This window comes from Cynara cardunculus, assembly GCF_001531365.2.
Source record: "Cynara cardunculus var. scolymus isolate 2C chromosome LG 17, CcrdV1, whole genome shotgun sequence".
In the NCBI taxonomy this organism is placed as follows: domain Eukaryota; kingdom Viridiplantae; phylum Streptophyta; class Magnoliopsida; order Asterales; family Asteraceae; genus Cynara; species Cynara cardunculus.
Genome location: NC_037544.1, coordinates 37,050,103 through 37,064,138, shown reverse-complemented (window position 1 = coordinate 37,064,138; position 14,036 = coordinate 37,050,103). Strand labels below are relative to the sequence as shown.

The 14,036-nt window shown below is 37.3% G+C and overlaps 1 protein-coding gene across 1 annotated transcript; it reads right to left on the bottom strand.

The window, feature by feature from the left end:
* Positions 1 to 1,595: 1,595 nt before the first annotated feature.
* Positions 1,596 to 13,962, bottom strand: LOC112500446 (probable LRR receptor-like serine/threonine-protein kinase At4g29180). Its single transcript, XM_025103941.1, has 12 exons — positions 13,287 to 13,962; positions 11,154 to 12,185; positions 10,442 to 10,580; positions 9,584 to 9,655; positions 9,417 to 9,488; positions 8,409 to 8,489; positions 7,943 to 8,091; positions 6,048 to 6,265; positions 4,578 to 4,704; positions 3,659 to 3,721; positions 2,631 to 2,820; positions 1,596 to 2,230 (listed from the first exon to the last, which is right to left on the bottom strand). Exons 1-12 carry the CDS (start codon positions 13,360 to 13,362, stop codon positions 1,789 to 1,791), a joined length of 2,661 nt encoding a protein of 886 aa, XP_024959709.1. The 5' UTR covers positions 13,363 to 13,962; the 3' UTR covers positions 1,596 to 1,788.
* Between the last annotated feature and the right edge of the window lie 74 nt (positions 13,963 to 14,036).

The following is a 14,036-nucleotide window of genomic DNA, read 5'->3' as shown; positions in this document are numbered from 1 at the left end:
ACTTATGATATCTAAACATGTACCCAGAAAATAAGCTAGCTTATTTTTACCATACAATGTGTAATTAATTATTATATTTTTATTAAAATATTTATTGATATTTTTGTGAGATATCAAGAAATTAGAATTATCAAAAATATGATATAAAAAACCCCAAAACAGTATATATATATATATATATATATTTATGGTAGATTTGTATACAGGATTCGAGACCATCTTCTGCAAATATTGGGCAATCGTTGATTAATTGGTTATTACATGTTATGGGCGATACATGTAAGGAGGAATGAAGCAGCGTTTGATTGAAAAATGTGTGTGTTGGCATTAATTATTGCAAGGATAAAGTTCAACTCATTAATTTTTTTGGGTTTTTAGTCCAAACTGTACAACACCTGTCATTTCAGTATTTTGAACAAAAAGGCATTACCACTTTATCTGTGACTAAAGTTTTAAAACTGAAAGAGGACGTATTTTTGTATGTTAGCCATATAAAATGGGATCTCGAATTCTCGATATCACACAGTCTTGATGTAATGTCCTCTTTAACATCATCAAAGAATCATATCAGTATAAGTTTTTATCGTTCAAACTTTTAGTTGAAATAGGATTAAAAGTCACCTAATGTATGTTAAAATTTTACAAGCTTCTAAACCTTGTTTTTATTAGCAAAATAAGATCATTATTTTAAGAATAATTATTATAATTGTGTTTAATATATTCCTTATTTATAATATATATATATATATATATATAGAGAGAGAGAGAGAGAGAGAGAGAGAAAGACTTGGGATCATGTGAGATAAAGACTGTTTTCATGACACGTGATTTTTACACTTAAAACTTCACCAGCAAAACACTGTGAATGTAAAACGCTAAAGACATCATTTTCATCATATAGACGGGACAAATCATATGTTTCTAGTCATTTATGTCAGTCAGACATTTTATTCATGAAGAAAAAGGACTCAACAACACATTTTTATCTACACAGACAAATTTATCCAAACAGATAACTTAATCCATACATGACTTAATTAAAAAAAAGTAAACTACCCGTTACTTCATACACAATGACCATCTTATAAACACATATATGACATCTGATATAATGTTCACATTGTTTTACCTATATCAATCGTGTGGGATTCGACATATGTTATATGCTCGTCTAAACCGTATTACTTCGACGCAAGTCCAAAACAACACCTGATCAGGAAGTTGTTGAAAAATCAATTATGTTGATGGTTATTATTATAGAGTGAATTACGTTTTTCGTTTCTATGGTTTGTTAAAAATGCAATTTTCACCCCTGTGGTTTAGAAATTGTGATTTTTGTCTCTATGGTTTGTAATTCATTGTTATTTTCATCTTTATGATTTACAACTTATTGTTGTTTCGTTCTCTGTGGTTTACAATTCTATTATGTTTTGGTCCCTTGTACTTAAAAATAGGACTTATTACAGGGACAAAATAGAAATAACCTGCAAACCATATGGACGAAAATCGCAATTTCTAAACCATAGGGATAAAAATCGTAATTTACTCATATACGATATTTGTAATACAAAACGAAGTATAACAGTGAAACATAATAAAAAGACAATCTCTTTAAATCATTATTTAAATGTATATAATTTATATACAGCAAATACTTACGCACTCATCCCTTTTTATAAGATTTGAACCCTAATTTTCTGTAAGGCTGGACTCTACAGTGATCCAAGTTTCATTGGACGAATGACTCTTTCTTCGTACTTGCATGTAAGGTTTGTGTTAATTTTTGGTTCACCATCTTGCCGAGGGTCCGGTCATGAGATCTAAATCCATTGAACAAACATCGGGCGAATAGTCAATCCTCAAACTAGCCGTTTTCACGTTCATGTGGTTCGTCGGGTTCCTTCCCCCGCGAGCCAACTCCATCTCCAAACACACCTTTAACCTTATCAAAACTTCACTCATTGTCACCCTTTCGGTTGACTTGGCTCGTGTGCATGCAACCGCTACTTCAATAGCTTTCCAAACCGAATCTAAGTTGAAGTCGCCTCCCATTTGTTCATCTACGATGGTCGTGATCTCGCCCTTTTCAAGATACGGGCCCACATATTGCATAATGTGCACATAATCCATACACTTTATGATCACAGGTTGGCCTGTGATCAACTCTAAAAGAACGATCCCAAAACTGTATACGTCACTTTTCTCATTCAAGTTGTGAGATCTACGGTACCTGTATATCAAATATATATAGGTTCGTATAAGTTAATGAATCTTGATAACTACATTAATATTCGCATTGTATCTATGAGTGCATGTGTGGAACCGCCAAATTTACTCTCCAAAAGAATCTTTAAGGAGAGAATCGAGGTCCCAACATATATCGAGAGATGGAAATTTTACCCGTAACGGGGATTTATTTTCATACCGGTGGTAGCAGGGTCGGGGCAGGAATTAGTCTATGAACGAAAATAACAATAAATTGCAAACCATAGGGACGAAAATCGCAAGTTCTAAACCACGAGAACGAAAATTAGAATCATTAACAAACCACAGGGACGAAAATCACAATTTACTCTTGTTTCTATATATAATTACTGCAAATGCAAAATAAGTGCCAGATCAAGACTTACTCCGGATCAAGGTAGCCGGTTGTGCCGAAAACGTCTGTTAAAATATGAGTCGTTTGATCATCTGGAAGACCCATCGAAAGACCGAAATCTGCTATTTTCGCATTCAAATTTTCATTGAGGAGGATATTGGCCGACTTAACGTCTCTATGAATTATAGCCGGCCTACAACCATGGTGTAGATATTCCAATCCTGCAATTCGAGAAGTTTATTTCGTCTTTAGATAAAACTAGAAAAGCTTTCATCCAATGATACGTTGATCAATAGAATACGAATCTAGAAAGTTCTCCAAATTCGAAATTCAAGACGTTTCGGGTTTCATGTTTATTTCTACGCAATTAAGTGTTTCTTCTCACGAAGTGTAAATAACATCCAAAAAAGAAAATTTTAAATGGTGAAAACAAATTGGGCCATGAAAGAAAACAAATCAAACAAATCCAGTAGATCCCATTAGGAGGTGAGGTGAGGTTGGCCCTGTGGGGTGAGATGTATGCAGATCAGGGACGACCCAGTGTATTGGATATGGTGGGTCGAGACACCACTTCGTTCCTCCGTCGTAGTGCAAAAAATTATAGGGTCGTGAAAAATGTCATCGTATCAATTTTTTGTGTGCCACAGTATATATTGTGAAACTATTATGAGGACACAAGTTTCTCCTTAGTAGAGTTGTTTTGTAAGGCTTTTCTTCCATCCCAGACCCAAGTTCGAATCTCATTATTGTCATTTTCTACGTTTTTAGCTTTTAGTTTTTCAGATTTATTAAGTTTCTTAAAAAATTGCAATAAAAGACTTGAACACATGACCTCACATATGAAAAACAATAAACTAACCAACAGACCAATGATGATTTTCTGTGAAATATACCTATATTTGTTTCTTATAATCAAATGGTGCCACCACTTGGAAAAATTTCTAGGTCCATCTCAGATGCAGATTTGTCCTCTACCGCAAAGAGTATAGCAGTTGTTTCTCTAAAGACAATAAAAAGGAGGTTTTTAACGGTTCATAATGAATTTGATTAGGTACTCACCTTGTGCTGCATCAATTGCTATATTGAGTCTCAATTCCCAACTCAACGGATGATCGCTTCTCGCTGCAATAAAACAAACGAAGGCCGTTATGACATGAGATCTGTAGAACCTCATTAGATTACTCTCCAAAAGAGTCGTTGAGATGAGAAGGGGGTTCCAAGATTTATTGAAATAGAAAGATCCAAATCTAGTCAATGTGGAAATCTAATACACTCCCTCCAACTGAGGCTAGACACGCATAGATGTCCTAGAGTGTCAAATCTCGAAAACAAACATTGGCTCTGATACCATGTGAGATATGTGGAACCCCATCAGATTACTCTCCAAAATAGCCATTCAGAAGAGGTGCAAGTCTACTCAACGTAGCAATCTAATACGCCCTCTCCAACAGAGGCTAGACAGACACAAAATCCTAGAGTGACGAATCTCGGACACAGATGTCTCAGAGGCGGACATTGGCTCTGATACCATGTGAGATATGTGGAACCCGTTAAGATTACTCTCAAAAATGAGTCTTCGAGGAGAGGAGGGTTCCAACATATATTGAAGTAGAAATGTCAAAGTCTAGCCGATATGGAACTCTAAGGGCATGTTTGTTATAAACTTAATGAACTTAATAGGACTCACAACTTATTCGATCAGCTATAAATGACTGTTTGGTCGTGGCTTGATAATATAAAAAATGGCTTATTCAGTATGCCTCTATGGGGAAGCTTTATACAGAAAGCCAAGTTTTTTCCAACCCTATTCTTCCCTATTAAAAAATGCGTTCCTTCCATAAAAAAAAGCTTTCCCAAACAAAAACCTTCCTAATTTACACAAACAACTTTATCCATACATGACTTAATGAAAAACCAACCAAAAGCCCCTAACAATGACATAGCATCAAAGCCGTTAACTAAAGAATCTATGCAATACCTAAGATATAATTTTTGAGGTTTCCGTTAGCCATGTACTCGTAGACGAGCGCCATTTTGTTTTCATCGTGGCAATATCCAACAAAGGAGGCCAAATTCCTATGATGAACTCTCATCAACAGCTCAGCCTGCATTTATGCCACAGATATCAGTAAGTTTACATTTTACTTATTACGCGGTGAGGGCAAAACATCCCAAATCTTCTACGCTGGGGTATTCATGGTCCGATTTGGGAGGTTTAACTAGGGGTGTTCGCCATGCGGTTTGAAGCCAAACCACAAACTGCACCACATATGCTGTTTGAACATTCTCCCAAACCGCAAATCGCACCGCATAAACTTCAAAGCGCACCAAACCGCACCGCATTTGGTGCAGTTTATGCAGTTTGCACCTATCGTACTCTAGACCGACAATCCAATAACTATAAGTTTAAAAATACATTATAAAACTGATAATAAAGTGACCGTGGTCCAAAAAACTAAAGAGTTTCAATACATCCAACTCATAAAATACAAATTGCATAATTAGAAATAGTCTAAGAAGTAAAAATAAAAAATAAACTTCAAACTAAATTGGACGTGTAAGTTGTGACATGTCCAACTAATTTACTAACACTGTCAATTGCCATATTGGATCAAACTCAAAGTCCAAAACACATAATCCAAAAATATTACATAAATAATAAATTATAAAATGTACAAAATATGCGGTGCGGTTTGAACTGTGGTTTGATAACCAAAACCGCAAGCCGCATCACATAGTGCGGTTTGGTAAAAATGCAAACCGCAAAAGTTCTAAACCGCACTTTGCGGTGCGGTGTGGGCGGTTTGTGCGGTTTGGATGAACACCACCCAAACTACAATGGTGGTTTAGGAAATTTTCCAAACCGAGAGGTACCGGGCCACAAAAACACGGTCTAGTCTGACCGGTTTAGGCAGTTTGGGCATATTATGAGCTTTAAACAAAAAAAAACATAACTTATTCCTCCAAAAATGAAATTTCTACCGATATAATATTATCAAAAAAATATTATACCAAACATCTATCTTTAAAATTAAAAAAAAACATTTACCAAGTTGAAAAAAAGTTAAACATGTCCATCAGCAATAGTTAAATGTCGGAAATTTGGACAAAGATTGAGCAACTTGAAGGACCATTTGGAATTTGGATTTTGATTTTTGACAAATTTAGGGATTTTTCCGATTTTAAGGAACGTGGACAATTGAGATGTGAAAATTAAAAACTTAATGTCCTGGATGGACTTCTTTTAATTAGGTCACAAAAGTTGAGCCTACAACATGAAAACTAAATATAATTAATACATGTGTATTTTGGCGGTCATTTCGGTCCAAACCGCTAAAAAAACATTGAAACCCTAGACTGGACCGGACCGCCAGACTGCTCAAACCGCCAAAAACGGTCCGGTTTGAGCGGTCCGGCTGTTTTTTTAATGCTCCTACTACTAGCATACCTCATTTTGAAATTCTTTGTATCCTTGCCATGATGATGCAGAAAGTAACTTCACTGCAACTTGGCTGCCATTTTCCAAGCGGCCAAGGTAAACAGTTCCAAATCCTCCCTTCCCGATGATCGTTTGAAAGTTATCAGTCATGTTTACCACCTCAGCATACGTAAATTGCCTGTTATTTGATTCTAATGCTCTTCCTTCTTCGTTTGATTTTGCTTTTCCTATATCGGAAAACAAGATTTAGGGCCTGTTTGTTAGGAGCTTAATGAGCTTAATATGACTCACAACTTATTCAATCAGCTATAAATGACTGTTTGGTAGTGTCTTAATGAAATAGAAAGTGGCTTATTTAGTTAAGCTTCTAGGGAGAACTTTATGCAGACTGTCAAGTTTCTTCCAAACCTGCCACTCCCTGTTAAAAACACGACTCTTCCATCTATGAAAAACCATTCCAAACAAATACCTTTTCGATCCATACATACAAATTAATCCACACATACATATTTATCCATAAGGACTTGTAGAAAAACCAACCAAACAACCCCTCAGTTATTTGTATATGCTTTCCATATATCCTTGAGATTTTGCTTTCCCGTTATATCCCACCTGGAGGCAAGGTCTGGGAGGTAAGATCTCTACAACAATATTGGGTTTATATGACGTCAAAAATAAGTGTCCTAATAAAGTTGGCAGATTACATGAAGAGCACAGTCAGTCTTCTTCATAAGTTCCCTAAGCTTCGCGGGGACCGCGAAGTCCACTTGTAGCTTAATCTTAATTGGCCTAGTCTCTCAATTCTTAGGGAGAAGAATGATGGGAATGAATGGGAAGACCAGTGCAGCAGAGAACGACCACATRAATCGGAATCCGCTTAACTTATTAAGACAGACGACCGAGAAAGAAAGGCTCATCAAAATGAGAAGCTTTTTCTACATCCATATGATCTACTAAAGTAGATCTTGCTTGAACGAAGAGGAAGAGCCCGCTTGAATGAGGATTTCCCGAGGATCTAAAACCGCAATCCCCTTTGGGGGCCAAATACCTCTGTGGAGGTGCAGTCCCTTATATGATCAGATCTTTCATAGGAACAAACAAGTGTCCTATCTAAAAGTGTTACAATAAATTTATGAGACACTTTTGGGTGTCGTAACAAGTTTTTTAGGACATTCTTAAAAAATAAAGTGACATATTAGCTACTTTAAAAGACGTCCTATAAACACAAATGTCCTATGAACAGATAAGTTCATAGGACGCTTCTCAAAAGCGTCCTATAAAATTAGCTAATACAACATCTTACTATACAAATGTCCTAAAAAATTGTTATGACATCCAAAAGCGTCTTATAAACTTATCTAACACTTTTACATAGGACACGTTATTGTTTGGTCCTATAAACTTAAGTCCTATAAAACACTCTATTAGGACACTCGGACATTTTGGACATCTTATAAACCCAATTTTGTTGTAGTGGATGTATGCATACCTTACCTTTGTCCAGAGAGATAGAGAGGTTGTTTCTGAGAAGACACCATGTATTTTTAATGGTTATAATGGATAAATAGGTACTCCTTTTGTCCCAAAATAAATATCCACAATGAAAAAGTCACAGTTTTAAAAATGTGTAATTATTACACTTTTTAATTAACTAAATGACAATTGTACCCTTGATAATAGAGGGGGTAAGGAATTTCTCCATCTCATAACTAAGTGTAGAATTAGAAAGTAGACACTTGCTTTTGGAACTGGACACTTATTATGAGACAAACCAAAATAGAAACATGGACACTTATTTTGGGACAGAGGAAGTAATTCAAATTCCAAAACCTTCCAAAAATAGAAATGTTGAAGATTTCAATGGTATAAAGGGGCAATTAGAAGACGAGAGTAGAAGACATTACCAGTTTTTCCTTTGCGTCTTACTCTCCAAATGATGATCAATAGAAGTAAGAGGACCAAAGACGATAATAGTGATGCAACTATCGGAGCTACAACCTTTTTCTTCTTATTTTGGCATGAACCCGAGTCACAAAGGATTGAGTCGTCGACCCTAGAATAGAATCAGAAATTTGGAAATTTCAAAACAAGCTACTCCCTCCATCCCAAAAATAAGTGTCTACCATTACTATTTTAGTTTGTCACAAAATAAGTGTCCACCTTCGAAACTAAATGTCTATTTCCCGTTCTACTCTTAATTATGAGATTGGGAAAATTCTCTATAATTGAGGGTAATATTGTCCTTTTGTTGATTTAAAAGTGTAATAATTACACATTTATAAAGTTGTGTGCCTTTTGCATTGTGGACATTTATTTTGGAACGGAGAGAGCTTTTTTTTTGCAAATGACAAAATAACGAAAGCGCCAAACCTTAGTGTGAGTAATCCGTTCCTTGATCTCTCCATGAGAGACCGTGGAACAGGGCCGGATAATAGATTTCCCCGTAAGTCCCTGAAACAAATGGAAATATAAGTTGACATAAGGAAGTGACCCACAAAACTAGATACGACGAATTAACTAAATGATAGATGATTAGATTTTATTGTTGAAGTCCTACATTGGCTAGATTTGGACCATTTCACCTCTAAATACGTTGGAACTTCCCTTCTCTCCTCAATGGCTCGTTGGGAGAGTAAGTATGTGGGTTCCACATATTCTCACATGGTATCAGAGCAAAAGTCTACCACTTTATAGACTCGAAACTCTGAGGCAATCTATCCTCATCAAGCCCCCTCATCCGTCTAACCCCCTCTTGACACTCTGGGACAATTTGTGCCCGTCTAGCCTTCGTTGGAGGGGGAATGTTGGAATCCTACATCGGCTAGACCTGGACCATTTCACCTCTATATACGTTGGAACCTCCCTTCTCTCCTCAATGGCTCTTTGGAAGAGCAAGTCCATGGGTTCCACATATTCTCACATGGTATCAAAGCAAAAGTCTTACCACTTAAGGGACCCAACACTCTGGGATAATTTGTGCCCGTCTAGCCTTCGTTGGAGGGGGCGTGTTGGAGTCCCACATCGGCTAGACTTGGACCATTTCACCTCTATGTATACGTTGGAACCTCTCTTCTCTCCTTAATGGCTCTTTGGAGAGTAAATCTATGGGTTCCACATATTCTCACATGGTATCAGAGTAAAAGTCTTACCACTTTAGGGACCCGACACTCTGGGACAATATATATCATCTAGCCTCTATTGGAGGGGTGTGTTGGAGTCCCACATCGGCTAGACTTGGACCATTTCACCTCTATATACGTTGGAACCTCCCTTCTCTCCTCAAGGGCTCTTTTGGAGAGTAAATATGTGGGTTCCATATATTCTCACATTTTATGTTGCAAACGGCAATCTTTGATGAATCGGAGTTAAAGAACTTACAAGAACTTTAAAAGTGAAAGCTTTTCCAGAAACTCGGGTATCGTCCCAGTCAAACTATTATTTGACAGATCCCTAATAACACAACATGCAACCATCACTACATATCACAGAAATATATGGAAATATAACAGAAAAAAGGGAAAGGATGCCAGCAAACGAGTACTTACAATGCTTCTAGTGATGAAAAATTGGCTATGGAAGCAGCTATTTGCCCGCTCAAATCATTTGTGGAAAGATTTCTGTCATTGGTTTAAAAAGGCTAGTAAATGCTTTAATACTTTGTCCAAGTGAGGGCAAAATGCATCAGAATGTAACGAAATTTGCCTTAGGGGTTGTTTGGCTGCTTTTCCATTAAGTCGTGTGTGGATAAAGTTGTCTATGTGGTTTAATCTGTGTGGTTTAATCCATCTCTATAGATCAGAAAGGTTTTTGTTTGGGAGGGCTTTTCAATAGATGGAAGGAGTGTCTTTTTAATTGGGAGGAGCGGGTTTGAAAAAATGTGGCTTTCTGCATAAAGCTCCCCCTAGAAGCTTACTGAACAAGCCACTTTCTATATCATTAAGCTACTACCAAACAATCATGTATAGATGACCGAATAAGCTGCTAGTCCCATTAAGCTTATTAAGTTGCGAGTCCCATTAAGCTCATTAAGCTGCTAACAAACATGTCCTTAGTTCCTATTTAGTGTAATGATGTTTTTCTCAATTAATGTAACAAACTTTCAGTTCTTCCTATTTCATACCCATTTTACTTGATGAACAGTTTTCAGCCTACGTGGCATTAATTGATTTTGACCCACATTTTTCCACGTAACCAAAATTACAATATAAGTTAAGAACTTATCATTCACATTCTCAATAGTTACAAAATCTATTGGGTACTGATCAATATGGATATGAAATAGGAAGAATTGAAAAGTTTGTTACATTATATGAGAAAAACAAAATCAATGTGACACTAAATAGGAACTAACGCAAACTTCATTACATTTTGACGCACTTTGGCCAAAAGAAGAAACAACTTACAAGGATATGATTCGAGGGGGACTAATATTCGTGTAGTTGCATGCTACACCTTCCCACGAGTAGTTCTTTGGGCCACAAGGATCTCCGACCCAATTTTTGTTCACTTTATATGTTGTTCTAATGTCGGCTATTGCATCAACTTTTTGGTATGGAAATAGGGAAACACAAGTTCATTGATTAGCACACCATCCCCGGAAAATGAAACAGAGAAGTTCTAGTATGTGAGATCCCACATTGGTTGTGGGAGGAACAAATGTTGCCTTATAAAGGACTGGATACCTCCTCTACCATATGTGTTTTAAAAACCGTGAGTCCAAGTGTGGACAAAGCGGACAATATCTGGTACGGTTGGCCTGGGATGTTACACAATTTACTAGGATTAGTCTGGGCATAGCAGCGTGGGACACCGTACTAGATTTTATCTGCTTTGTCCACACCTGGATTGAAGGTTTAAAACACGTCTGATATAGGAGGTACCAATTCCTAATAAGGCAACTTCCATACCCCTCCCCAACCAATGTGGAATCTTAGAAATTGCAACTATAAGACATCAACCCGAATAAACTAAGTGGCCACAATTGTTGTGGACACCTGGAATCGAACCCAGGCAGATCGGATATTCCACCACATTCCCTGGGTCTCAACCACTACGCCACAACCCTTGTAGTTTAAGAGGCATGATTTGTTAGCAAACATGATGAGGAAAGTGTACCGTCTCCATTGAATGTTGCGAATTCACTGAACTCTTGGACCCTATATATCTCGATGGCATTAAGGATGGGGGGAAGGTTTGCACTACCACTTCTTTGAATGGAAATCTTATGCTCTTTTCCCACCAAAGGTCTCAAATTATTGAGCGTGGATGCATAGTACGCACGAGGTTTCACATTTCCAAAAAGAGGAGTTCCATTCCAAGAAACATTGAACTCTCTTGATTGGTTCCTGCCGGATACAAATAAGTCAGCAAAGTACATGTAAATGTAGAACTGGGCTTTTGAGTCAGAAGTATTCCAGCTGAACTCCAAAGATCCGGTTCCAATTTTAGGTGTGGCTGCCGTCTGCATGACTTCAGACGGTGCTCTATAACCATTTCCGCTGATATCGATCTCTGAAGATGTGTGTAACGAGTCCCAGGATGGCAAGGTGTAGGAAGACCAAATTCTATCATATATATCATCTGCATATCGACCACTTCCATTAGAATATCCTGTATCCAATCTCTGGAATAGAACTAAAGAGCCCCAAATCGAAGAGTCAATTTTGTAAATTGACCCATCAAGTGGCCTCAACTCCAGTGCCGATATGAAAGGAATCCCATGTCCTGAATTCACTAGACAGACACTAAGAGTATCTGCTGAAGCAACATCGATGATTTCTGTGGTGACAACTTCAGAAGCATTTATGAATTTAACTGATAACCAAAGATTCACACCAAGATAAAGATCAAATTCCGGAAGTTTATTTTCTCCATCGTAATTTCCGTACATGAAAGTTGCTCGAATCAGATTCAAACTCCTCTTTCCACCATTGGGCCTTAAGATGTAACAGTTTTTGTTGCCTTGAGGAAAGCTTCTAAGATCTGAAAGAGGCAATGGGAGAATTGGGTTGATTGGGTACGCGTATTCTGAAGAAATGTTCTTGTTGACTCCGGTGCTTACAAAGGATTCATCTGAGGAGTAACTTATACCCGTATCATCCACATAGTTGAAATTTTCACGTGAGCCACAATCAATGCTTATATAACCTATAGAACAAGAAACAACCAAATCAAACAAATGAATGTTAAACACTTTGGCCTATAGTTTTTTTTAAAGGGTGTCCCAGGCTATGCGCAGACTAGTCCCAGAAAATTGCGATTGTAAGATTTCAGCCCTGATAAACTCAGTGGCCACAATTGTTGTGGACGTATGGAATTGATTGGCCTATAGTTTAAGAGCAAGCAAAATAATTTAGTGTCGAGACTATCTTTGATCTTTGCTATTTGGGTTGTTCCTTGATCCTCTTACTAAGTTTTCTCTTTTAGTTGCTTTTTGTCTATAAGTATTTGTTCTTCTTACCTTTTCACTCACATTTTTGACCAAGCGAGGGTCTTCACGGAAAAAGCTGCTCTTCCCTTTGGGAGCAAGAGGACATTGTTGGTGATTTTAGTGTCATCAAGCATTTTGGTGTAATTGTGATTTACTAGATCGACTAGGTGACAAGGTTAACTTAATGTGCGTTAGGAGGTGCAGAGTGCACACTCACAAATTGCCCCTGTCATCTAAGATTGCCAAAAGGCGGGGGTCAAGGGGGCTGCGCTCCCTTGTGGGGTCCTAGGGGTAGCACCCCTGGCAGTTTGGAGGCTAAGTAAGGATCCGGAAGCCGCTAAGTTCGCATCAGAAGCTTCGGACTCAGAGCTTCTGATCGTTTCAACCTTATCCATAGGCAGTTAAACTACCCTGTGTAACCGTCGATCTCTCTTACATATACATAAAAAGGTTAATCTAGTGTATATTTACTCGAGTTTCCTGCCTAAGAACTAGAGTGATTTTTGGACTATCCCAATACTGATTTCGTGAAACCTAAGGCATAAAGGGTCGAAATATAGCATTTGAGAAGTGCTACTAATACACGATCCATGAAATTATCCAAGTGATTGTAACCACGAAACCCAAATTCTCAACAGACAGGTCCAGCTCAATCCCACAATTCCCACCCCCCCCCCCCNAACAAACCCTATAATATATACAACATCATAATATAAATTTCAGCTGCTTCCATTCAACAGGATAATGAGACAAGAACTGAAAACAGAAAATTAGTACAATGAATAAAGCAAAAACTTAATGGCGTAATTTGGGCTAACCTGTTTGAACCTGTCCATGAACATAAACAAACACTGTAGTAACAGAGCAAAAGAACAAATGGAGAAGGAAGACCATTATTATTCACCAAAAATTTATAATGGAAATTTGATGATGTTGGTTGCTATCAACTACTAGGGGTTGAACTCTTTTTCCCGTTGGGATAACGTGCTTAACGAGCTTGCTACACATATCTTATCTTCCATAGATACCACTTCATTGATCATGTTAGCAAGAATAATGTTTATGGGTCCCTGATATATTAAAACTTATGGTTGACTATTGGATCAAACAAGAAGTCAAAAAAGTGGAACTTGAACAGATCATAAGAATCCAAAACCATCACAAACATGTCAAACACGGATTATTTATGCATATACATTAATTGGGGGCAGTTTAAAATCCAAGAAACTTTCATTGGCATATTAACAAACAGTTGGCGTGCATTCTTAATCAGAAACAGGAAACAGCCAAACCTGAAAAGGACAGTCACAATATATATAGTTCGTGCTAACATGATCGCTGAAATGGGTTTATATATTAACCACTTGCAACAAAACTTGAGCAATTTGATGGCAACTTTAGCTTCTTCAATCATTTTCTTTTATATAAACAAATGCCTACTGTGGGTAGTACTTAAGGTCGTTACCCCATGAACAAAATTCAACGTTGATCCCCACCAACATATAAAACTATAAAATAAGATTCTACAGAGAAATATCAAGAATCTTTATAAACTGGATGAAATATAA